At 30.7% G+C, this 27,263-nt stretch overlaps 2 protein-coding genes across 2 annotated transcripts; both read left to right on the forward strand.

Moving 5' to 3' along the window:
* On the forward strand, nucleotides 1-27,198 carry LOC139486601 (E3 ubiquitin-protein ligase TRIM71-like). Its single transcript, XM_071271528.1, has 4 exons — nucleotides 1-808; nucleotides 9,204-9,251; nucleotides 10,737-10,800; nucleotides 25,588-27,198. The coding sequence occupies exons 1-3, from the start codon at nucleotides 21-23 to the stop codon at nucleotides 10,786-10,788; spliced, it is 888 nt and encodes a 295-aa protein (XP_071127629.1). The 5' UTR covers nucleotides 1-20; the 3' UTR covers nucleotides 10,789-10,800; nucleotides 25,588-27,198.
* Nucleotides 16,994-19,242, forward strand: LOC139486600 (uncharacterized). The gene is made up of 2 exons (XM_071271527.1): nucleotides 16,994-17,459; nucleotides 18,419-19,242. Exons 1-2 carry the CDS (start codon nucleotides 17,284-17,286, stop codon nucleotides 19,164-19,166), a joined length of 924 nt encoding a protein of 307 aa, XP_071127628.1. The 5' UTR covers nucleotides 16,994-17,283; the 3' UTR covers nucleotides 19,167-19,242.
* Nucleotides 27,199-27,263: the final 65 nt, after the last annotated feature.

Consider the following 27,263-nt stretch of genomic DNA (forward strand, 5'->3'; position numbering starts at 1 on the left):
ATATACTCTATCATTACTACATGCAGACAAAACAAATCAAAATGGCCCAGGCTGCTTCTAAAACGTGTGACATTTGTGTTTCCGGACCTGGACATAACTACTGTGAACAATGTGACCAGTTGTTTTGTGATGGATGTAAAATATCTCATTTACGGACGAAGATGAGCAAAAATCACACATTTCTAAGCGGCCCAAATATAAATCCGGAAGTTAAACTATATTGTAAAGAACATGATGAAAATTTCATATATTATTGCATGGAATGTAATATGCCAGTCTGTAAGATATGTGCTATTAAAAAACACAAATCTCATGATTTTGCTGAAATCAAGGAATCAACTGAAGATATCAAAGCTGAGGTCAAAATGGTGATCGACAAAAAGATGAGAAACCTGCAGTCAAAGATAGCAGATATTAACCAAGGTACCCATACATATCAAGCTGATGTACAGAAAGTTATCCAGGCTATAAGAGACGAAGGCAGACACTTGAAAGAATTGATTGATAAGAAAGTCGAAGGTCTTATCAACACGCTGAAGGAGAAAGACGCAAGGAATGTCCAAACCTTACAGTCTGTTGGCAATGAGTTAAAAACAGCTTTGGATAAGGCAAAGGAGCAGCAGAAGTTTTACCAAGACACGCAGGGTATAAAAGATACTACGAAATTGTTACAAAAACTAAAACAAATAAAGTCACAAATCGATCAAATAGAAGAAATACAGATTCCTATTATGCCATCAGTCAAATATGCCACAAAGACAGTAGCAGAGGCAGACATAGGAAAACTGTTTGGGGACCTGACATTTGGGTAAGTTTGTTCTCAGTTATTGATTCTATGAAATTGTTTTGAAAACTTTTATTGTCTTTTCCTCTTTTTTCATTTTTTGGTATATAAGCAGTCTCTTTTCGATTGCAAAGGGTTGAATAAGTATGGCATTTCCGCTTCTTGTTTCAATTATATTATGTATTAGTATCTCAGATAATCAAAGTTTTCCAGATTTAATAGAATATGCGATAATGCAATGCCAGTATACACTGTTATTCAACATTGTCAGTGTTCTCTGATCATTGATTAAAATAATCAACATTTCATGAGTTACAAAACAAGCAAATGTATGCGTTGACTCCATAGAATCCTAAATATATGTTTACAGTTTAAATTGGAATTCAGAAGGATTCAAAATCCTCCTAGTACACATTTGAATTTCAATATCTACTAAAAGAAATTAGAATTCCGATTTATACTTTAAGTAATTAAAATCCAGTACAAATCAGCATTCCAGTATCTACTAATAGAAATAAGAATTCCGGTTTATACTTTAAGTAATTAAAATCCAGTACAAATCAGCATTCCAGTATCTACTAATAGAAATTAGAATTCCGATTTATACTTTAAGTAAATAAAATCCAGTACAAATCAGCATTCCAGTATCTACTAATAGAAATTAGAATTCCGGTTTATACTAAGTAATTAAAATCCAGTACAAATCAGCATTCCAGTATCTACTAATAGAAATTAGAATTCCGGTTTATACTAAGTAATTAAAATCCAGTACAAATCAGCATTCCAGTATCTACTAATAGAAATAAGAATTCCGATTTATACTTTAAGGAATTAAAATCCGGTACAAATCAGTATTCCAGTATCTACTATTGGACATTAAATATCCAAATGTGTAAAAGAATGATTCTGAATTTGTAGTAAATTTCTAGTAGGATCAAGGATAGCTACTAAAACGAAGAAGACGTCGGTATACTATAATAATGATTTTTTGTTTATCTTAAAGACAAAATGTCAAATACGTTGAATACATTTTGTTTTTTGTTAATATTGTCATCATAATTACTCACAATTGACCAACAAGTAATTAAGTTATAGTCCAAAAATGAAGTTATAATTTGATTAAAACTATGACATACCTGTACTCTAAAGAGATTTCAAAACTATAAAGCACCTCTTATAAACTAATGATATAGCGAATTTTAAAAAAAATTAAGGACTTTTGGAAAAAAAAAGGTTGGTGTGAAATGAATTCATAGGAAACTGTAACTCAGATTCATAAAACGTTCTTTTGGGCTCCTCCTAATCCTGTTGTACCGTAATATAAACATCTCAAAACTGATTTTTTTAAAAATTATTATGACTAAGACCTAAACATAATTTCATTCTGTATACATGGTATAGACTGTATTAGGTGTTTAAGTTTTATTGAATCATTGGCATTTGTAGTTGAAGTTTTATCAAAAGACTTTGGGATTCTCGCCAAGAAGTCAGCAACCAAAGACAAACTAAACGGTCTTTAATAATAGACATATATATGAAGTGTTAGTACAAACTAATAATAGACATGTATATATATGTAGTGTTAGTACAAACTAATAATAGACATATATATGAAGTTTTAGTACAAACTAATAATAGACATATATATATATGAAGTGTTAGTACAAACTAATAATAGACATATATATGAAGTGTTAGTACACACTATTAATAGACATATATATGAAGTGTTAGTACAAACTAATAATAGACATATATATGAAGTGTTAGTACAAACTAATAATAGACATATATACACATGGAAAAAAGTATTGCAACACCAAATTGAAATTGAAATTCAAAAAACACTCTTTATTTTTTTGTGATATAATTTGGTAAAATAGAACTAGTTAAACATTATTTAAGTATCACATGAGTTTAATCAATATATATCGACTCGATAAGTTTTTATCTGCACATGCAGCTACTGTACCCGTAAACAGCAAAACAGATGTTTTCATCCTCATTGTTTTCAACACTTTAAATAAGCAAGTTTTTAAAGTTATGTGCTTGACACTTTGTAATGGGTCCTTGACAACTCTTAACTGCAGCAAGATGGCAGATTATCAGCATAAGAGAAGCAGGGATGTCGCTGTAACAACTGCACGTATTGTTGGTCATCACTATTCCACTATAAGTCGTTTTGAGAATAAAAATCAGGCAATAAACGTTGTTAAAGACCTTCCAAGATAATGAAGACCCCCATACCATTTGCTAGGGAAAATCAAGCATAGTGAAGGTTGGTCAGAAGGAAACCCATTGCATACAAGACAATCCTAAAAAGAGAGTGGTCGCCATACAGGAGCCTTTTAACAAGAACTGTTCGAGATCGACTCATCGCTACTGGTTATCGTGCGACAAGACCATTTCGGAGACCTTTGCTTACGAACAGACACACAGTTTTCCGTATCACACGTAGTGCAGAGCTTGCCAAATTTGGAAATTAGCATCGTGGAGGAAGATCCAATGTTCAAAAGGAATTCGGTTCATCTTCCTTGGCCCGATCGTAGCCCGGATCTGAACCATATCGAGCATATTTGGGACACTATTTGGCGGAAAGTGTGCGAAAGGACACCCCAGTTCAAACACATCATGAAATAAACAATGCCCTTCATCAGAAATGGTTGCTGCTACCTTAGCAACAAATTAGTCAATTTATGACAGGAATCAGAAGACGTTAAGATGCGGTTATCTGTTTGAATGGAGGCTGCGCACAAAGTACTAATTATTTGGCGTATAACGAACAACCATGATGTGAACAGTCATCTGAACATTAATTTTGAAATGTCTGACATTGTAAAGTTTGACTACAGTAAAAGTTGTAAAATGCATTTTATTGTACAAAAAACACTTCATTTTGTTATTAAAATTGTGGTTATATAAATCTTTTTTTTTTCAAACATCTTTTGTTCGTTTCAATGCCAATGTTATCATAAACTATGTTTCAATAATATTATACATATATTTTATTGTATTTCATCCCAAAAAGAGGCTGATTTTTCAAGTTTTAAAAAATCAAGGTGTTGCAATACTTTTTTCCATGTGTATATATGAAGTGTTAGTACACACTATTAATAGACATATATATATGAAGTGTTAGTACAAACTAATAATAGACATATATATGAAGTGTTTATACACACTAATAATAGACATATATATGAAGTGTTAGTATAAACTAATAATAGACATATATATATATATATATGAAGTGTTAGTACAAACTAATAATAGACATATATATGAAGTGTTAGTACAAACTAATAATAGACATATATATGAAGTGTTAGTACAAACTAATAATAGACATATATATGTAGGACTCTAAAGTGCGATGGTACTCTGAAGTGCGATGGTCACGCTAAAGTGCGATGGTCTACGCTAAAGTACGACGGTGTCTCACACTAAAGTGCGATGTTTGTTTGTTTGCTAAAGTACGATGGTTTGGCACGCTAAAGCGCGATAGAACAAAAGAGAAAGGTTCAAGGGCACTAATGTCAAAAACAAGTCTTTTTGCAAAATCTAGTTTGCAATGATTTAACATATAAAGCGATAGGCTTTTACTTTACCGGTAGTCTTATGTGACTGTTTCTAAATTTAGAAGACTGACCTAGTAATCATTGCTTAAAAGGTTATTTAGGTGTCACAAAATACTATATTTCATTTAAATGATTTTTTAACAATTCGGGCGTATTAGATGTTGGTTGCCTAACGTCCAGTGACAAATATTTAATGCATGTTCAGGACGAGGGACGTATTAAATAATTGGTGTAGTTTGCCGTTTACGCAGCCTATTAATGTGAACATCCCCTTGTCAGTTGCAAATACAAAATTCGGTCATTATCGGAATAAATTAAATTTATTTGTACAAGCTTTGATTTAAATACGACAGAAAGGGGTTGTTGTTCGAGCTTTCCACTTTTTCGTAGCGAGGGTTATGTTTTAATACAATGTACACACTGAAGTTTTAATGAACAAGTTATGATTTACGCTTGAAAACGTGTACCTTTATTTTACCGACGTTTATACTCTGCAATAAAATCGACAATATTTTAACGTAAACCAAGGATTTGTATAAACGAAAACATTAATATGCATCTGTTCGCTTCCATTATTTATTTCATCTTCCGGCATGTTCATTTTTAGTTTGTATAAACGACTGTTAACGTCATAATCCAACTACGTTTTGTACGTCTATATTTTCCCAGACCATCGCACTTTAGCGTATGGAAGCATCGTACTTTAGCATAGACCATCGCACTTTAGCGTGACCATCGTACTTTAGCGTCCCCATTCCACTTTAGAGTCCTACATATATGAAGTTTTAGTACACACTATTAATAGACATATATATGAAGTTTTAGTACAAACTAATAATAGACATATATATGAAGTGTTAGTACAAACTAATAACAGACATATATATGAAGTGTTAGTACACACTATTAATAGACATAAATATAAAGTGTTAGTACAAACTAATAATAGACATATATATGAAGTATTAGTACAAACTAATAATAGACATATATATGAAGTGTTAATACAAACTAATAATAGACATATATATGAAGTGTTAGTACACACTATTAATAGACATATATATGAAGTGTTAGTACAAACTAATAATAGACATATATATGAAATGTTAGTACAAACTAATAACAGACATATATATGAAGTGTTAGTACACACTATTAATAGACATATATATGAAGTGTTAGTACAAACTAATAATAGACATATATACGAAGTGTTAGTACAAACTAATAATAGACATATATATATGAAGTGTTAGTACAAACTAATAATAGACATGTATATGAAGTGTTAGAACACACTATTAATAGACATATATATATGAAGTGTTAGTACAAACTAAAAATAGACATATATATGAAGTGTTAGTACAAACTAATAACAGACATATATATGAAGTGTTAGCACACACTATTAAAAGTCATATATATCAAGTGTTAGTACAAACTAATAATAGACATACATATGAAGTGTTAGTACAAACTAATAATAGACATATATATGAAGTGTTAATACAAATCAATAATAGACATATATATGAAGTGTTAGTACACACTATTAATAGACTTATATATGAAGTGTTAGTACACACTAATAATAGACATATATATGAAGTGTTAGTACACACTAATAATAGACATATATATGAAGTGTTAGTACAAACTATTAATAGACATATATATGAAATGTTAGTATAAACTAATAATAGACATATATATGAAGTGTTAGTACAAACTAATAATAGACATATATATGAAGTATTAGTACAAACTAATAATAGACATATATATGAAGTGTTAGCACAAACTAATAACAGACATATATATGAAGTGTTAGTACAAACTATTAATAGACATATATATGAAATGTTAGTATAAACTAATAATAGACATATATATGAAGTGTTAGTACAAACTAATAATAGACATATATATGAAGTATTAGTACAAACTAATAATAGACATATATATGAAGTGTTAGCACAAACTAATAACAGACATATATATGAAGTGTTAGTACACACTATTAATAGACATATATATGAAGTGTTAGTACAAACTAATAATAGACATATATATGAAGTGTTAATACAAACAAATAATAGACATATATATGAAGTGTTAGTACACACTATTAATACACTTATATATGAAGTGTTAGTACAGACTAATAATAGACATATATATGAAGTGTTAGTACACACTATTAATAGACATATATATGAAGTGTTAGAACAAACTAATAATAGACATATATATGAAGTGTTAGTACAAACTAATAATAGACATATATATGAAGTGTTAGTACAAACTAATAATAGACATATATGTGAAGTGTTAGTACAAACTAATAATAAACATACTTGAATCTGCAGTTTGCAATTAAGTGTTAGAACAAACTAATAATAGACATATATATGAAGTGTTAGTTCACACTATTAATAGACATATATATGAAGTGTTAGTACACACTAATACTAGACATATATATGAAGTGTTTGTACAAACTAATAATAGACATATATATGAAGTGTTAATACAAACTAATAATAGACATATATATGAAGTGTTAGTACACACTATTAATAGACATATATATGAAGTGTTAGTACACACTAATAATAGACATATATATGAAGTGTTAGCACAAACTAATAACAGACATATATATGAAGTGTTAGAAAAAAAATAATAATAGACATATATATGAAGTGTTAGTACAAACTAATAATAGACATATATATGAAGTGTTAATACAAACAAATAATAGACATATATATGAAGTGTTAGTACACACTATTAATAGACTTATATATGAAGTGTTAGTACAGACTAATAATAGACATATATATGAAGTGTTAGTACACACTATTAATAGACATATATATGAAGTGTTAGAACAAACTAATAATAGACATATATATGAAGTGTTAGTACAAACTAATAATAGACATATATATGAAGTGTTAGTACAAACTAATAATAGACATATATATGAAGCGTTAGTACAAACTAATAATAAACATACTTGACTCTGCAGTTTGCAATTAAAAAGTTGAAGTTCAAACTTTATTTAACAATCTTTATCAAAATCATATATATGCAGTGTTAGTACAAACTAATAATAGACATATACATGAAGTGTTAGTACAAACTATTAATAGACATATATATGAAGTGTTAGTACAAACAAATAATAGACATATATATGAAGTGTTAGTACAAACTAATAATAGACATATATATGAAGTGTTGGTACAAACTATTGATAGACATATATATGAAGTGTTAGTACAAACTAATAATAGACATATATATGAAGTGTTAGTACAAACTAATAATAGACATATATATGAAGTGTTAGTACACACTATTATTAGACATATATATGAAATGTTAGTATAAACTAATAATAGACATATTATTGAAATGTTAGTACAAACTATTAATAGACATATATATGAAGTGTTAGTACAAACTAATAATAGACATATATACGAAGTGTTAGTACAAACTAATAATAGACATATATATGAAGTGTTAGTACAAACTATTAATAGACATATATATGAAATGTTAGTATAAACTAATAATAGACATATATATGAAGTGTTAGTACAAACTAATAATAGACATATATATGAAGTATTAGTACAAACTAATAATAGACATATATATGAAGTGTTAGTACAAACTAATAATAGACATATATATAAAGTGTTAGTACAAACTAATAATAGACATATATATGAAGTGTTAGTACAAACTATTAATAGACATATATATGAAGTGTTAGTACAAACTAATAATAGACATATATATGAAGTGTACAAACTAATAATAGACATATATATGAAGTGTTAGTACACACTATTAATAGACATATATATGAAGTGTTAGTACACAGTAATAATAGACATATATATGAAGTGTTAGTACAAACTAATAATAGACATATATATGAAGTGTTGGTACAAACTATTAATAGACATATATATGAAATGTTAGTACAAACTAATAATAGACATATATATGAAGTGTTAGTACAAACTAATAATAGACATATATATGAAGTGTTAGTTCACACTATTAATAGACATATATATGAAGTGTTAGTACACACTAATAATAGACATATATATGAAGTGTTAGTACAAACTAATAATAGACATATATATGAAGTTTTAGTACAAACTAATAATAGACATATATATGAAGTGTTAGTACAAACTCTTAAAAGACATATATATGAAGTGTTAGTACAAACTAATAATAGACATATATATGAAGTGTTATAACAAACTAATAATAGACATATATAGGAAGTGTTAGTACAAACTAATAATAGACATGTATATGAAGTGTTAGTACAAACTAATAATAGACATATATATGAAGTGTTAGTACAAACTAATAATAGACATATATATGAAGTGTTAGTACAAACTAATAATAAACATACTTGAATCTGCAGTTTGCAATTAAAAAGTTGAAGTTCAAACTTTATTTAACAATTTTTATCAAAATCATATCAAATCAATCACAAGAAAACATTTCGGCAGGGCATACACAAGGAAAACAGCTATTTCAAAAGACTGGGTTTATTATAATCCACCTTTTGCACCTAAATAAGTGAAATAGGGAGAAAAAAGCTGTTCTTTAAATGCAATTTGGAAACTGATTTGCGTTATTTTTGTATTATCTTAACATAGTTATTCGATTTGTTTATATTTAGAAATACACTGTTTTATTTGATTTCATAATAATTTTCAATTTTAACGCACATGTAACATGTATAAGATGTGAATGAAATTGTTAATACGATCTTTATTTTTACGCAGAGAAACTGTCAAAAAAGAAGAAAACTCTAAACCTAAGGAGAACGTCAGGTTTGTATTTATAATAGACATTTAACTAAGTTATTTCTCTTATTCTTGTTTTCGTGTTCATGTCTTCTGTGGATTTGACTTTTGCTACACTAATACAACTAATGAAAATACCTAGGTTTGTCATTGTAAGTTATATTTACATATAACATTGCGTTGTACTGTTCGTGATCTCTATACTTATCCTTTGTTCAATTGGATTTGAATTTAACGGAACCGATGAGTATGATATTAACAATACGCACGTATACTAATTGGTTATGAAAAATACCATGATTATAATTCAATACGCCAGACGCGCGTTTCGTCTACATAAGACTCATCAGCGACGCTCAGATCAAAAAAGTTATAAAGCCAAACAAGTACAAAGTTAAAGAGCATTGAGGACTTAAAATTCCGAAATGATGTGCCTTATACGGCTTAGGTAATCTATTCTTCGGATAAGAAAATCCTTAGATTTTCAAAAAAATCAATATTTTGTTACAAGAAATTAAAAAAAAAATGACTTCATAATTGATATTCATGTCAACACCGATGAGTGACTACTGGGCCGGTGATGCCATCGGGGACGAAACGTCCACCAGCAGTGGCATTGACCCAGTGGTGTTAATAGTTATCAAAGGTACCAGGATTATAATTTAGTACGCCTGACGCGCGTTTCGTCCGCATAAGACTCATCAGTGACGCACAAATCAAAATAGTTGTATAGTCAAACAAGTACAAAGTTAAAGAGCATTGAGGACCCGAAATTCCAAAAAGTTGTGCCAAATACGGCTAAGGTAATACTAAGTCATTATATGTTGAATAATGGTTCTTTCTCTTGTAGACATGTTATTATTATATAGCAAACCCTAAAAACTAATCAGTGATTAACAGTACCATAAATTGCTTTAAATTGTGTCTCTTTTTTCACGTAATCGACTAATGTTAGCGACGTTGGTTTTAGAATATACATATGGTTTACTTTCGATAGATAAGACTAAAGGGTTGCACAACATATATAAACAATGTTAATATATGTTATTCGTTCAGTTAAGCTTCCAAAATATCATACCTTAAAGTATTCATGATAAAAATTTGTCCAGAAAAGAGATCAAAGACATAAAATTACACTTTTGAAAAATTGACTAATTATGGCGCATACTTTTGATACAAGTGAGAGGTTTAGCGATATAAAACCAGGTTCAATCCACCGTTTTCTACATTTGAACATGCCTGTAGCAAGTCAGGAATTGGACAATTCTTTTCCATTCGTTTTTGATGTGTTTTGTCATTTGATTTTGCTATGTGATTATGGACTTTCCTATTAAATTTTCCTCTGAGTTCAGGATTTTTGTGATTTTACTTTTTGATATGAGATTCAAATATCTGAGCAAAATGAAAGGTGAGTATTCAAATAATAATTACGTTCGAATATTTATATAAGATCAAATTCTATGAAAGTTAGACATCTCCCTTGAGAATATCTAAATATGATATCTTTTATAGAGTTACAAGAACAGCTAAACAATACAGATACAGATGCCATGGATGCACGTAAGTGATATGTTATGTAGTTTTTCCCTTTTAATAAAATTTCATTTTATGTTTAAGATGTTATAATACAATTATTGAAACAGATCTGTGTCTATCCATTTTTAACCTTTATTGTTAATACAATACACATTGATTCGACTTTCCTGAATGATATTATCAAAACGCGCGTATAATACATATAGATTACAACATAGCATATTTTATTTTAGACCCTTTTTCAGTCATAGATCCAAATATTATATCTTTGAGTATTTATGATAAAACTCATTTCGACTTCTCATTCTCAATTAGTTATGTATCGTCAGAATCTGACCTTTACCTATTTTAAGTGATATGATATATTCGGGAATATGTATTCTACGCTTATGTATTTACTGTTAAATTCTAAATCGTAAACTCAAACGAACATAAAATATTTATCAAATAACCACAAAATCTAACATGGGAGACGCCACTTGCAGAGACATCCGCACATGTTATAATAGATATATAATATTGTATATATTTAATAAGTATAACATTGTGGAAATTTCGTAAAAATACACAGGTATTAAGCAGCTTGTACTGGTTTCCCCATACTAGTGGCCTACAAACCTTCAAATAAATTATATAATTCATATAATTTTCTGTTTGGCAAAATGCTACTGTACACTTTGACTTCAATTGATCGAATGACTTTAAACCATGTGAGTATAGTGCGTGAACTCATTATTCCAATTGAACCGACATTACTATAATTAACAAAACACGTGTCAACAATAAACAAACAACATTTTTACATGTTCGATTTTGTACAACTTTGATAAATACATATAAAAGACTGTTCCTGAGTAAACAAACATATCACCATGATAAACAGGACACAATAGTTAATTCAACAATGTAGAGCCGTAGAACTTTTTGTTAACTTTTGGAAAAAAGCATTGTGATAATAGCAGACAGCATTAATATGTTAATAATGAAGCTCAAATATGTAAGATACAATATACATGTCCTCATTCAGTAACTAAGTCATTTGTTGTATTATATTAAAATCTATTAATTTATTAATATCCTCTTTTCCCTACCTCTGGACTAATTACAGCTTATCAATTTAAATATTGATACTTGTCTGTCGCAATTTATATGTCATGCTCGTACATGTTCACATTTAAAGATCATTATTAGTTTGAAAAGAGGAGGTGTCGATGCCCCTGACACAAAAACGTTGAGACAGTGTTTTAAGATATACATTTTTTACGATCCCGATCACAAACGGGTTAACTGAGACGACTTGTTTTCGTCTCAATTTTCCGCATAAGTGCCATGCTATCGCAGTTTTAGATCTTTGGATAGGAGAATAGATATCTCAAACGCAATTTGAACTATAGTGACATACTTTACTGGGTATGAATGAAGAGTAATACATGTATATCAGAAGAGGCATACCACGTCAACTCTCCATACTGGAAGTAATGTGTTGATCTGGTTAGTCACTTCAATTTGTCTTCTTAATGAACATGATGAAATTCTGAGAATGGGGTTACGATCATTGAAAGACCTATGATTGGGATCTAGATGGCTGTTGATTAATGATATCGATGTATTTCCGTTTCAATTATCTTAACCCAATATATTCATTTTGGCCTTTTGTTTTGTTCTGTCCGATTGGTTTGCTTTAATGTAATTTGGATTATGTTGAATAAGTACATACATATCAATGTAAACGTTTAAATGCATAAAGCGGGAACATTGAACAACATGGGGATTTTTTCTCAATCATTTTAACTATGATGAATAGTTGTGTTATTCACAAGCATAACACATCCTTTTATTTCTATATAATGGTTCACTTTTACTTTTCTATTTTTTTCTAGTCTCAATACAATGATTTTAAACATGTTTTGTTATTGCACATTATATTTTGGATTGTGTGCATAACAAACATCTTTTTGGTAGACTTAAATGCCACTTAAGACTGGATCCATTTTCATTATAAACTGCAAAGTATTATTTGGTGTTTTCCACATGAGCTACTAGTAACTGTTTCAATTCAAAATTTTATTTTAGTTATCTAATCTTATTATGTTTATTAATTAAGGAGAAGGATGTATTATCCGAATGCTTTGTATTTTTAAATTCCTTTACCCGGAACTCGTTAAGGAAACTATAAATGGTATGATCACATCGGTGTGTATACATAGCAAAAGACCATACTTTTACAAAACAAACATATGTGTGTCCATTATTTATATTTTTGTCTTAGGTTCTTTGATATGTGTTTTGATTTACAAATAGAATTATAACTTTAAATTGTGTACATTTCAGGACAGAAAGAACTTCTGAGTAAGTACTCCTATTTAAATTTATTAACGAAAAATATACTGACAAAGTCATATTGAATTGATACAGAAATGTGATATAATATAATAATAATAAATACTTTATCTAAAGAGGGTAAAATCAGTAAGAACATTAATAATCATTGCCTTCTGAATAACTCAAAATTTAACAATAATATAATACATACGTTGACATACATACAACTTTTTATGCAAAAACAAATGGCGAAACACATACAGAATCGTTTCATGAACATATTTTGTAAATGTCAGATATACAAGACAAATATATATATATTGATTTTTTAAAAGTAGACAAACTTCATCTAATAATTACATTTTTAGTTTAGAAACAAGAAATTATAATAACTTTGTTTGAACTGTTCTATCGTTTCTATCATTTTGATTTCTACAGGAATACTGTTCCGAAGATCTGTACCGGAATATTGAAATGGTTTTTTTCATGAAATTTGTTTTCAAACGTGGTATAAAAAAATGATTATCTGATGAACACAAAGAATATATTGCATTAACATTTTCACACAAAAACATTATTAACACCAGTTCATACTAATATATTTGATTATCTGACATAAACACAATTTTTTTCATTATATCTTATAGTTGAAATAATGTTTATAAACACAACAAATCTGGAGTTAAAGGAGCAATATGACCGACCGATCCTCGGGAGTGGGTGCACACTCCAATGTTTAGTTGATAGGGGGTGTCGCTTGTTTTTTTTACCCCAACCTTTTTACGTCATTTAAATCTGAAAATGGATATCTTTTCATATACTGCATAGGTAAAAATGTTACCTTTTTCGATATATTTTGGGTTTCGTTTGGTGTATAATGTGACAGTGGAAAACCAAAAGTGCCAAAAGTTAAAAACAAATGGTTGATTAAACACAGTCATAAACACCAATAAAGATGACAGAAGAAGTTATAGGAACTTGATTGACCATATCATATATTTCTGATAGTTTCCCCAACCTATTCACATATTATCAAGCTTGAAAATGTGACTTTTTCCAGCGGCACGTCCTATTATCTCTTATTGTAAATGGACACCCCAGGGACTGATCATAGATCCAAGACATAGTTTATCATTTACTGTAATTTTTATTCCTACTTGATATATGTTAGTGGCATAAACTGTAGCATATTTATTTATTGGTGTTCTTTATGTCTTAATATGTTATTCTGTTATTTTTATTATGTTTTATTTTATAATTATATTGATTTTTTTCAGAATATCACCTGATGAGTAAGTATAAGCTTCATATCATTAAATAATTAATTATACCTGATATAAGACAACTACTTCAATATTGAGTTCATTAGTGAGACCTATCTATTTCAACAGATATTTGTCACAGTCTGAAATCTTCACCTGCTTAATGTATAATGGGAACTCTTCCCTGGTGTAAACCAGCTGTGATGCACCTAGATAAGAAAGACATGTGTTGTATTCAATATAAGGTCTACTAGAAATATTAGTATTAAAGTCTTGTAAACAATGTTGTAAGAGGACATGTTACAAAGTTGTTTCTGAGGAAAGTTCCCACCCACATAATAACAACCCCATGACCATGTAAGATAATCTGTTTACCGTACTGTAGAACTTAGGTAGCTATCGTGGTGGTAAGTTAACTACCTGACACATATATTGGTTGAATACATGAATGAAAGCAAAGACGGAACACAGCATGACAAAGACAGTGAAGGGAATCGTAATATTTGGTAAATGTGAAATATTCTAAACCGACATTCTAACAATTTTATTGGATTGAAATATCACTAAAAAGTTTACAATCTATAGGATTCAACACTGAAAGAGGAAAAAATACCAGCTGTTTTTCTTTTTGATATACATATATTCTACAACGTTTAATTACCGAACATGACTTATACACGATTGTGACTGTTTTGCTGAGTGTGAATTCGCTTTGCTATAAGACGTGTAAGTTGTAACGGTACTTTTCTATTTTGATGTAATATTTATTATTTTCATCGGATTTTGTCAAATGTTTTATCGTTTGTAGTTGTAAATTTTATTTTTTTTTTCTGTTTTCGTGTGTTATGGTAGATAATTAGTCATCCAGTTCATTTGGTTCAACTAAATTTATACGATATATTTAGTTTACAGTTTGATTTAGAGAAATATCGATATAGCTAGATATCAAATTAATTATCTAATTGCTACCACAATTTGATATTTAGTAGTATTGTAATTTTTATTCTTATTAATAAGTGTTATATCAACATTACAAACCCAATCTTGAATTTGATCCTAAATCTATCCTGTTTTTTGGGAATTTTTCGAAATTCCAATGTGACGTCACTTGAATTTGTGCGTTTATCGATTTGGCTAACGCGGCTGTGAATTTTTATATGCTTGTGTTAGGATATGTATCTATCAGTTGTTATTTTGTAGTCAGTCGCCGATTTCATCATTTATATCTATTATACATGTATAGTCATTCTATAAAAATACTGGTTGCAAAAGTATGAATTATATTACATGATAAGGATGTTCTTATCCTAGGCAGAAAACCCTATATTTGGCACAACTTTTTGGAACTTTTAGTCCTCAATGCTTTTCAACTTTGTAGTTTTCTCGTTTCAATTGTTTTACATAGTCATTTCGTTCGGGGCCTTTTATAGTGGTATGGGCTTTGCTTATTGTTAAGGGCATATCCAACAGTTTCAGGGGTGGTAATAACAAACGTAAACGTCGTCTATTGTTTCCCGTAATTTAACGTTGTTTAAACGACGTCGTAACGGAATCACCATTGGAATTGCTATGGCCGTCGGGAAAAGGCGGTTTCTTTCCTCAAAGGAAAAGACACGGCGGGAATCGGCAAAAAAACTCATGGAGAATATTAATGGAAATTGAACTGAAATCTTAAAAGTTGATAAACACATCGCTGATAAACCTGTTATTCAGATCGACCAAGATGACAAAGATATAACATGGAAAGATGGTCGGCGCCTAGTTGAGCTTTCTTTACTGGCCGAAGCTTTGAAAGCTTGCGTGGGTTGTGGCTCAAACTTAAAATTGCACAATACAATTAACGAACACAGATTTGGATTTGCCAGTATTTTGAACATTTCTTGTGAACAATGTGGATACTTGACTGCAATACCAACCAGCAAAAGGCATTTCACTGGACAACGAGGACCTGGCGCATTTGACATAAATACCAAAATGGCACTAGGTATGATAATACAAAATAAATCACATCTTTAATTTATATTAGCGTAATCCCATATTTAATCAATACTTAATTTTACCCTACCCCCTCCCCCTCCCCCCGCATAATAAAATAACTGCAATCATCTCGGTCATTATAGACCATCCGTTATTTTAAAATTAATTTCAATACAGTATAGAACAACGAGAACAGATGTGTAATGATTTATGGTTGCAATTTTTACATGAGAATGCAACATTGCATTCAATTGATCACCAAACTCTTCCGAGATTTTTTTCATCCAGAATAGAGAAAGATAAAAAAAAAAATGGATTTCTTGAGAAAGATAAAATACGGCGTTAACTTACATTTATCATCTAGCTTTGCGTTGAGATACTATGTAATACAAACGATGACAGTGTAATAAAAAAATTGAAGTCGGAAAACATTGTCATATATAAATTGACATATGTGGAAAATATCTGACATAGAAGTTTGCACTTTAACCAAGCCGGTATAAAAGCTAAACATTGCTAAAGGACGACATAACATAAAGAAATCAATGATAAAAAAAACTTAAATCAAATAGTTGGGAGAGGGGGGGGGTCAAAATTGCCGCAAGTTTTGTTTAATGGACATAGATTTTATATATATATACGAATTATTCAATATTTTTTTTCCAAATTAAGTTAAGAGTGGATAGGGGGTCAGTACAAAAAAAACTATATGAATTAAGTTTGTTATCCTACATTGAACTTTTGACTGCCGTCCCTTAACCACCCTTCTTACGACGATTTTGGTGTTAACTTATGTATGAGGAAACGAATAAAATTTAACAATAAAATATCTTGTAGTAACTGTTCATTATCTGAACATTACTAATACGGTAATAGAGCGGAGTTCGAGTTTAATTTTTACAGATATTGGAATAGATTTTTTTTTTAAATAATTACATGTAATTCATTTTTTTATTGTAGGAATGACCGATTCTGGCTCAGGACATCGGCAACTAAATAAGTTGTTTGCCACAATCGGAGTTCCAGGCATTTCTGCTAATGCCCTCAAGACACGGGAAAGAGAAGTTAATAAACCCCTGGTAGAAACAGCAAAAAAATCTTGCCTCGAAGCCATTGAAGAGGAGACTTCTTTAACGCTGTAAGTTGGGAATAGCATTGTGTTGTATATATAATCCATATTTGTAATTGTTTAAGAAATGGTAGTACCGTACTACTACAAGTTAACTCAGGTCAAAATTTCTGGTAGACAGATTTTAATACGTTTTATAATATCAACATGTCAAATTGTATGGAGGTCTGTTAGGATATAGGTCTACCGGTATTTTTTTCAACTCCTTATGATTAAGTTCGCATGATTTAAGTTTTTTCTACAGTCATAAAATACCTACCAAGTTATAATGGAATTACAATACTGTTCCCCTCGCATGTTTTAGATATATTTTTAAATCCAGTATTTCTTTAATTCCTGACGATATTAAAAGACTTCTTCATCGAGCGTTTGCAAAATAAAGGACAATACCATAGTTGTGGTTTTAGTGCCAATGAGACAACACTCCATCTAGGTTTAACTTTGCAATTATAGGCCAACGTTCGGTCTTCAACACGGAGCAAATAGAATCACTTATACAAGCGTTGAACAGCAAATTGAAATAAAACTACACCTTGACAATATCTATAATTGCCTTATGGCAATTGAGGAAGAAATAGTCCTGTTTGTGACAGATTAAAAATTTATAATTGTATAATTTTTAAAATAAGGTGTGTTACCATTTTTATCTTGAAAAGGGATAAAAAAAAATATAAACTTAGAGTCTACGATCAAATCAATCTCCTTTGTGTCTAGGATTATGCTTAACAGAGTAATTATATGAGTAATGCAATTGCACTGCTATGCGATTTATTTTTTTATTATTTAATTCCCGATAGTATGTGGTGACTAAAATATCTATAACAAAATGGGGTAAAGGTGCTAATGAGACACTTCTCCATCAAAGTCACAATGTAGTTAAAGTAATAAATTATAGGCTACAGTAGGCCTTTGACACGAAACCTTTCCTTAGTCCTTTTTAATCGTTAAAATTGTTTGTTTTATTGTAGTGATGATACACCAAACAAAGGACTCGCAATTAAATATGACATGTGTTGGCAAAAAAGGGGGAGTGGGAGGTCGTATGACAGTCCATCTGGAGTTGGTACCGCTATAGGATCGATGACGGGGAAAATACTCGATTATGGTATTTGCGGGAAAAACTGTAGAATCTGTTTGTATGCTGAAAAGATAAATATTGAAGCTAGGCCTCATAATTGTAAAAAAAATTGGAATCAATCTTCAAAAGCCATGGAGGCCTTCACGGGAGCAAAGCTGATGCAGAATATTGAAGATCTTTCTCACCAACCAGTAACAATTCTCATAATGGATGATGACGCTGCAACCATGTCAAAAGCTAGGGAAGTATTGGGACATGAGTTGGAAAAATGGAGCGACATTGGTCACTCCAAAAAGTCGGCAGGAAAGGCATTTTACAACTTACAAAATAAGCATAAGATATTGACTACACGTATCATACAGTATTTTCAGAAATGTTTTTCGTATGCTGTCACTCAAAATAAAGATAATGCTTTAGGGTTAAAAGATGCACTGCAAGAAATAGTTGAACATGTATTTGGAAATCACGTCAAGTGTGGTAACTGGTGCAAAGCAGGAAATGTAAATTATGCATATCAATCTCTTCCACATCGCAAACCTTTCGAAAATGAATCGCTGTATATTGACTTATCTATTATATTTAAAGCTGTTGCTAACCTTTCGAGAAACTTGCCCCTGGATGCTCCACAAGAGATGTAGAATCTACAAATAATATATATGCAAGTAAAGCCCACAAGCGCACATGTTACAGTACAAGTGAATCCCTTGAAAATAGGATTGCACAGAAAAATATAGGGTAAAACTATATGGAAGATGTTTTTGTTAAGGCTCATTTATCACCAAGTAAAATTTTGGAAGTTAACTGTCAAAAATTATCAAGAGAAAGAAAACGCCAGTTGAAATTTGAAGGAGACCCTGAAATAAAAAAGAGGAAACTTTTGATGAAAAAAGAGAAAAGATCTAATACGGAATCGTTGGAGAAAAAAAGAAGGAGTAACTTATTCATCTAATATGTCATTCACCTCTGTAACTTGTGATGCAAGTATACCTGTGATAAAGTATAGACCAGATTTATCAGAAGTTGCTAGTTGTGAAAATATCGTTGTCTTCGACTTAGAAACATCTTCCTTAGCCTTAGATTGCGACATTTTACAAATTGCAGCATCACATTTACTTACAACGTCGCAGTACAGCACTTACATTCAGCTAGGTAAATCATTTTCAACACAGGCATCAGCTGTCACTGGTTTAACTAGCAAAGGAGGCGTGCTTTTTTATAATGGAGACCCTGTTCAAGTTCTTTCACAAGAAGCTGCATTTCAAAACTTTACCTCTTGTTTAGAACAGCATAAACCATGTGTCTTAGCAGCTCATAATTGTAAAACATTTGATGCTCGCCGATTACTGTACAGGCTGTCAAAATTTACCTGCTTCGGAGAGTTAGATTTAAAACGACCTACCCAGGTTTGCCTAATCATAAACAAAATACAAAGATGTTTGCAAAAGTGATTACATTGCGCATAATGCAGTTGAGGATGTTGAGGATCTTAGAGTTTTGTTAGGCAATATTTCTATTGACTACAAAAAAATTTCATTTTCCATTGAGAGTATGAATTCTCAAATGAAGTTCGACAATGTCAGTAAAGTAGACCAAGATACTTTTACACCCTTGATTACACAAAAAGTTATATCACAGAGAACAGCTGATGTTATGGCCAAATCAGGATTAAAATTAAATCAAATATATTATGCATTTGAAAAGGAAGGAGAAGACGGAATTCGGGAACTACTATTAGAAAAGAGTCGAGACGGGTCCCCCAGAGTTACAAAGAACAAAACGATAATTACGAAGTTAATTGACTATTTTAAAAGACAATAAATACATATATATTTTCATATGTCTCAATTATATTGTTCTTATATATAATGTTGCTCTACTTGTGCTAATATCAATTTTAGTTGGTATTATGTTTTCAAAAAAACCTATTATCTAAAAATACGTATAATGAACAGATAAAACTAAATCTTACCCTTTTACTTTGGTAAGTCTCTTGACATGATAAAGTCTCTTACTTGATGACTTGATAATTAAAAGATCTTCAGTCTATAAACACCTGATTTTTTAATGCCCGCCCACGATAGTAATTTTTTTAGTTCCGTGTTTCCGTTTATCTGTTCCTACGTGTGTCTGTATACCCAACAGTTTGTCAGGTTATCAGGATCAGGTTAATGTTTTTTGTGAAAGTTGTCAGAGGACGTCATAGTCACATCGACAAGAAACTTAGTACATATATTCCTATAGATGAGTGATGAGTTCTATCTAATGTGCATGCCAAGTCAGAGTTTAAAGTTTGTGGACAAATTTCAATTCTATTCTTCTTTAACGTATACTTTTGTAAAGAAATTATGTAACTCTATGCATTAGCAACCAGAACCTTATTTTTGCAGACTTAATATTCGAGATTTTATTGTACAGTGTTCCCCTGAAATATATTTTATTTGTTAATTCAGTAAAGGAATGTCGTTTTCTTTTACATTTTGACGTCACTAATCATTATTCCACTTGATGAATATATACAATACATACATATAAAAAAAAAATACATGTATACGGTAGAAAATATAGTGATATGGAGTAAATGTACATAGGCTAAATAGCACAAAATACATAGAAAAAGTACAGATTATTAATGTTCAGGTCTTTTTATTGTTCTTCATCTTCATAGATTACTGTCTTCAACAATGAGCAATCCATTAATACTCTACAACGAATCAAAACTGCCCCTAGTGTCGACTTAGGTGGTACTATTGGTCAAATATAAACCACAGTTCGCCATCCGCCTCGGAGTGCCAAACTCTGTGATGCCTATGTACCACAGTTCTCCTGTCTAGAACACCAGAGGTCGAAGTAATAGAACTTTAACTCAGTGCTCGAAGCAAAAAAATCATGCTCGAAACATGAAGTCCAGCATTTTGGTTTGTTGATTTTGGAGTGTGAGTATGAAAAACTGACTCGAAATTTTTACGACTTCAAGGTCAGGTATACACTTATAAGTTAAAAAGAAGTAAATAAAGATGATTGGCGCAACCTAGATTTTACGTCCATGATAATAGGTAGAAGCATAGAGTATTACATCTATGGTAGAAGTAAATTGTCGCCTATGTAAGTAATAACTTCCGTGAAATCTACATCAACTAATCATGATTCACCGTCTGATGGTTTTTGTACTTTAAACACTTTTATAATCGGTTTCTAAAGTAGTTGCAGAAATCTACCAAAAGACGCCCCATTTAAAGGATAAGCATTTAATGCAAGGTCAATCGTAACTACTTGACCATTCTCTTTTCTTGGAACAACTAGAAATAGGCCGAGTAGTTCCGATTGATGCCAAGTGTGAAAAATAAATTAGAAACGAAAGGTGGTTCTAATTAACTCATGTTGATCCGGAATGACAGATATAAATACGAAATATCAAACAAAATAATAAATATGTTGGCAATATATTTATAATTTGGAATTTTTGATACTTAAAAAATGAAGCCCGATTTTACATTGTTTTTTTTTTTAATAGTTTGTAATTCCACAGTTTGCATGTTTTGCACTCGGGTTTCACAATTTTGACGAACACAACAGTAAAACTGACGGATTTATTATCTCAAAAAGACATCCTAAAGCTGGTTCATTATAAATAAGAAGATATGATACATGTGATATGAGTGCCATTGAGACAACTTTCCAACCAAGTCACAGAGTATGTTTACATTTTTCAGCCACACTGTCGCACTTACTCTGAAAAATTACCGGGAAATGTAACGTTATTTCCCGCAACGTCCTAATTTTTGGCGCAATTTGTGAGGCTTACGGAAGGGATTGAGTAAACAATATTATATTCCTGGATTTTTCTCAAAAACGAGTACGGTGACAACTACATTTTTTTGTACTTTGCAAAACGTTATGACGTTCCATTTTTTTAAAAGAATAACATATCTTATTTTGGCAAAATCGACACCGTTGTAAATAATATAAAAAATTAAAAATGTGCATTTCTAATGTTCATTTCATGCCGTTATTTTGAGGAAACCATAACGTTTTTTGCTTTATTTGAGTAAGAATTAATGCTTTAAATGGTAAAGTTAGATTTTTCTCACCATCTTGAATTGTTTTGCTTCAATTTGAGCCCTATTAAATATGTATATGTTGTTTAAAAAAATCATATTTCTTTTTTTTAATAAAACTCGTTTTTTACTCAAAAATTGCAAAAATGTTCAATTTTCAGCAGCATTTTTTGCAAAAACGAAATCGACAACATATATTTTTTTTTTGCAAAATTTGATTCTCTGTCAATTGAAGAATGAAATATCTTAAAGGGGAAAAATTCTCACCGTCAGAATTAAACTGTTGGATATGCCCTTAAATTCCGTACGGTGATCATTAGGTGTGTATTTCTGGGTTTTTTCGGTCTCTTGTGGCGAGTTGTCCTATTGACAATCAAACCACATCTTCTTTTTTATATAAGAGGAGTACAAAGACACAACCGAAACACTAAAATGCAACAAACACAGAAACGAACTATAAGATAACAATGGCCATTTTCTACAAGTCAAACAAAGGTTCAAAAGTCATGCATAATACAATTTTAAACCAAGGTAAAGTTCAGTTGAAATTGCAGATGATCAAAATTTTAAGATAAAAATGTTTGAAATTGCAAAAACAATACATAATTGTGTTTTTAAATTTGTCAAAAACAGTAAAAACTCTGTTCATTTCAATATCGAATGATTGACCGGGTTTTATCTACTAATATTGACTTTTAAGAATGAAGCTTTTACAGTGCAAGAAAGTGCCGTTGGTCCTACATATCTTAACAAATCTTCGTTGGTCCTACATATCTTAACAGAACCCCGTTGGTCCTACATATCTTAACAAAACCCCGTTGGTCCTACATATCTTTACAAAACCCGTTGGTCCTACATATCTTAACAAAACCTCGTTGGTCCTACATATCTTAACAAAACCCCGATGGTCCTTCATATCTTAACAAAACCCCGTTGGTCCTACATAGCTTAACAAACCCCGTTGGTCCTACATATCTTAAACCACGTTGGTTCTACACATCTTAACAAAAACCCCGTTGGTCCTGAATATCTTAATTCCGTTGGTCCTACATATCTTAACAAAAACCCGTTGGTCCTACATATCTTAACAAAACACGGTTGGTCCTACATATCTTAATCCCCTTTGGTCCTACCATCTTAAACCCTGTTGGTCCTACATATCTAAACAAAACCCCGTTGTTTCTACATGTCTTAACAAAACCCCGTTGGTCCTACATATCTTAACAAAAAACCCGTTGGTCCTACATATCTTAACAAAACACCGTTGGTCCTACATATCTTAACAAAACCCCATTGGTCCTGAATATCTTAAACCACACATAGATAGGATTATAAACACAACAAATGAGGCATGAAATGTTCATATTATATCACAGGAAATGAAGAACGAAAAGGATCTTTAAATCACTGAGAATAGTATTATTGCTGGCGTTGCACTGATACATGTATCCTTTGTCATAACTGTCTGACTTAAGAAGGTGGAACATATGGCAAAATGTGGGGTATTTTGCTAATTTGCATAACGGCCATTTTGTCTTAACATAACGGCAGCCATTACATTAGCATTATATATGCCTCTTGATTAAAAATGCCAATATGCCAATTCATATGCTGTATCAACAACTTGTACGGGTGCAGGTTTTTAGGGTTCTGTTCGTGTTTGAATTCAGTAACTTTGAAAACTTTCAACCTTTATAGTTTTAACAAGACCCCGTTGATCCTACATATCTTAACAAAACCTCGTTGGTCCTACATATCATAACAAAACCCCGTTGGTCCTACATATCTTAACAAAACCCCGTTGGTCCTACATATCTTAACAAAACCCCGTTGGTCCTACATATCTTAACAATACCCCGATGGTTTTGTTAGATATGTAGGACAAACGAGGTTTTGTTAAAACTAAAAAGGTTGAAAGTTTTCAAAGTTACTGTATTCAAATCGGAAGCGTAACCGACATATAATTGCTATATAATATAGCTAAAAATCTTCGAAACGCAAGGTTCAGAACAGAAATCAAGATACAAGTAGATCGTGTTCATGATTTGTCTGCATAAAGGGGAAATTCCTTGCATGTTGAATTTTAAAGCTTGATAACTTTAAAATACCAGTTTTCTTTGGTTTACGTTCAAATTCTTCTAAAACATGATGGTTTCAACCTTCCCATTTTGTAAAAAGTCAAATTCTCAGCATTTTCACTCAGATTTACAGAACATTTTTGTAAATATCCGTCAAAGGAAGTTTTCCAAAACACATTAGTCTTAGATCTATGACTTAAATGGACTGTTTGATCCGAAAATTTGATATAATCTATAATATCAATCTTAGACTAAGAGAAGTTATTTAATCATAAGGGCAAAAGTCACGTGGTGCAAATTATATGAATAAAGTACCTATGATTCGATTGACTACAGTTGAACTTATGTTTGGAATACCGTTCAGTAAGACTGAGGATATTCGTTTAGCTGTTGTATATCTTTTTTCAGCATTTGTATTGTCACTTCTTTTTATTTTCCTCATTTATTGTTTTAGTCTTTAATATCAGAATGTCACATTTTACTTCATTATTGAATAATACATTTGTTTATTTGTTAGTTGAATCGTATGTTTAACAACGTCCATATGTGAGCTGTAGTTGTATAGAAAATATCGGAACTCAACCTGTTAAAGGTTCACAGGTTTATACGGAAATGATTCAAACCTCAAAGTTGATGGGAGTGACTAAATTTGTATAACAGGTCCAAAGTATTACACTGATTTAATCACAACAATTGTAAAATTTTAACCAGTTATCTGATCTGTATTCAAGATAACATGATCCATTCACTGATTTATTACAGACAATTTTTTCTTAGAATATTTAATGAATATTGTTGTTAAACGTTTTTCCTTGTAGCGTTTTCGAAAATTTTGTTTAATTTAAATTAGTATTTCAAAGGCAATTTAACTGTAATTGCATTATCTTATACATTTTATAACGATCAATGTTTTCTATTTATTGTAGACGTTATATGTAAGTATACATTTTTATTTGCCTTTCGTAAAATATTCGTTACATAATTATATCTGAGTTAGTCGTTATCTGCCTGTAACTAGGTCTGAAAAAACATTATTTACTCAAAATGTATTGGACCCTAATTTTAAGACTCTAAAAGGATTACATAGTTCCTCAATAATACTGTTCATGTTATAATCATAAATAACTTGATACATGTACTATTGAGACCATGTAGTTTAACCTTTGTTCGTCATTCCATCGTTCCATCATTCGACAATACACTAAAGAAAGAATGTTTCCTAAACGCATTTACAGAATGTTGGTCTTAAATATGTGAATCCAATATGATAAGCTACAGATTGATTAGCTTTGGTTCCGCTCCGCTAATTCTTGCAGAAATTAATCCCTATACTTAAGATATCGTGAAAATAACATGTATATACGTTTGGTTCATAAGCGAGTTCAAATATTTTGAGTATTTTTAGTTTGTGAGTCTATTGTGATGAGTTACAGATCATGTATACATTAGATTTCATTCCTCTGATTTTTGCCGAAATCAAAGCTATGATTTGAGCTTTATTGAATTCGATATAATAACAGTTATTAAGACTATTTTTTAAAGTCCTTCGTATATTGAGCTTGTAATCGTTTTTGAAAACGATGCCATACATGTCATTCTGACACATCAACGTATTGTTTTTGTTACCCTTTGTCATCTGTAATTTAATGAGGTACACGGCAGGAATGCAAAATAGAGCCGAAAACCTATTTAAGAAACTAGTATAAATCCACGCAGTTTAAACATGTAAGGACCAGTTTATTAATTCATGTTGATAGTTATGTCTTCCGCGGTATTGGCTCTATTTTGACTTTGTGTGATTCCATTGCTTTGCCTTATAATTGCATTTTTTATTTATCCAACGATTACCAATGCAGTCACAATTTTTTTGGGATAACAACAATGAACTTTGCATCAGGTTTCCATCATAACAATAGTTATTGTAATAAATAACTTTTAGATGATAGCCAATAATGAAAAGAACCAATGATCAATTTTATGATAGAGAAAAAAAATCCGGGTTACAAACTAAAACTGAGTGAAACACATCAACTATCAGAGAAGAACAACAAAACAACAGAAACACTAAAATGCAACACAAACAGAAACGAACTATAAGATAACAATAGCCATTTTCAAGTAAGACAAAGCTTCAAAGATCATTTATTATAAACCAAGGTACACAATCAGTTGAAATTACAGCTGATCAAAATGTGAAGAATATATTAAGTAAAAATGTTTCAAATTGCAAAACAAAATACACTATTGTAATTTTAAGTTTTTCAAAAACAAATACCGTTTTGTTCGTTTCAATACTGAATGACTGACCGGGTTCTATGTACTTATATTGACTTGTTCAGTATAGTTCATGGAACTTTTGCAAGGAAGAACCAGAGACTATAGAACACGTACTGTGGGTGGTGTTTCATATTGTAGTAGAAATCAATCTGGTTCCATCTGAATGTTTGAATTTATGATGCAAAATTAAAAAAAAACTCATATAGAGGGACTGATAGAAGAGAAGTTAACTTTATAAAGCATATTTGCCAAAAAAGAAATAATGTGTAACTGAACATATCATATTCTGGAACTCCAGGGTTACAGTCACTGAATGAATTTAATT

The sequence above is a fragment of the Mytilus edulis genome, chromosome 8, assembly GCF_963676685.1.
Source record: "Mytilus edulis chromosome 8, xbMytEdul2.2, whole genome shotgun sequence".
NCBI classification, from domain to species: Eukaryota; Metazoa; Mollusca; class Bivalvia; order Mytilida; family Mytilidae; genus Mytilus; species Mytilus edulis.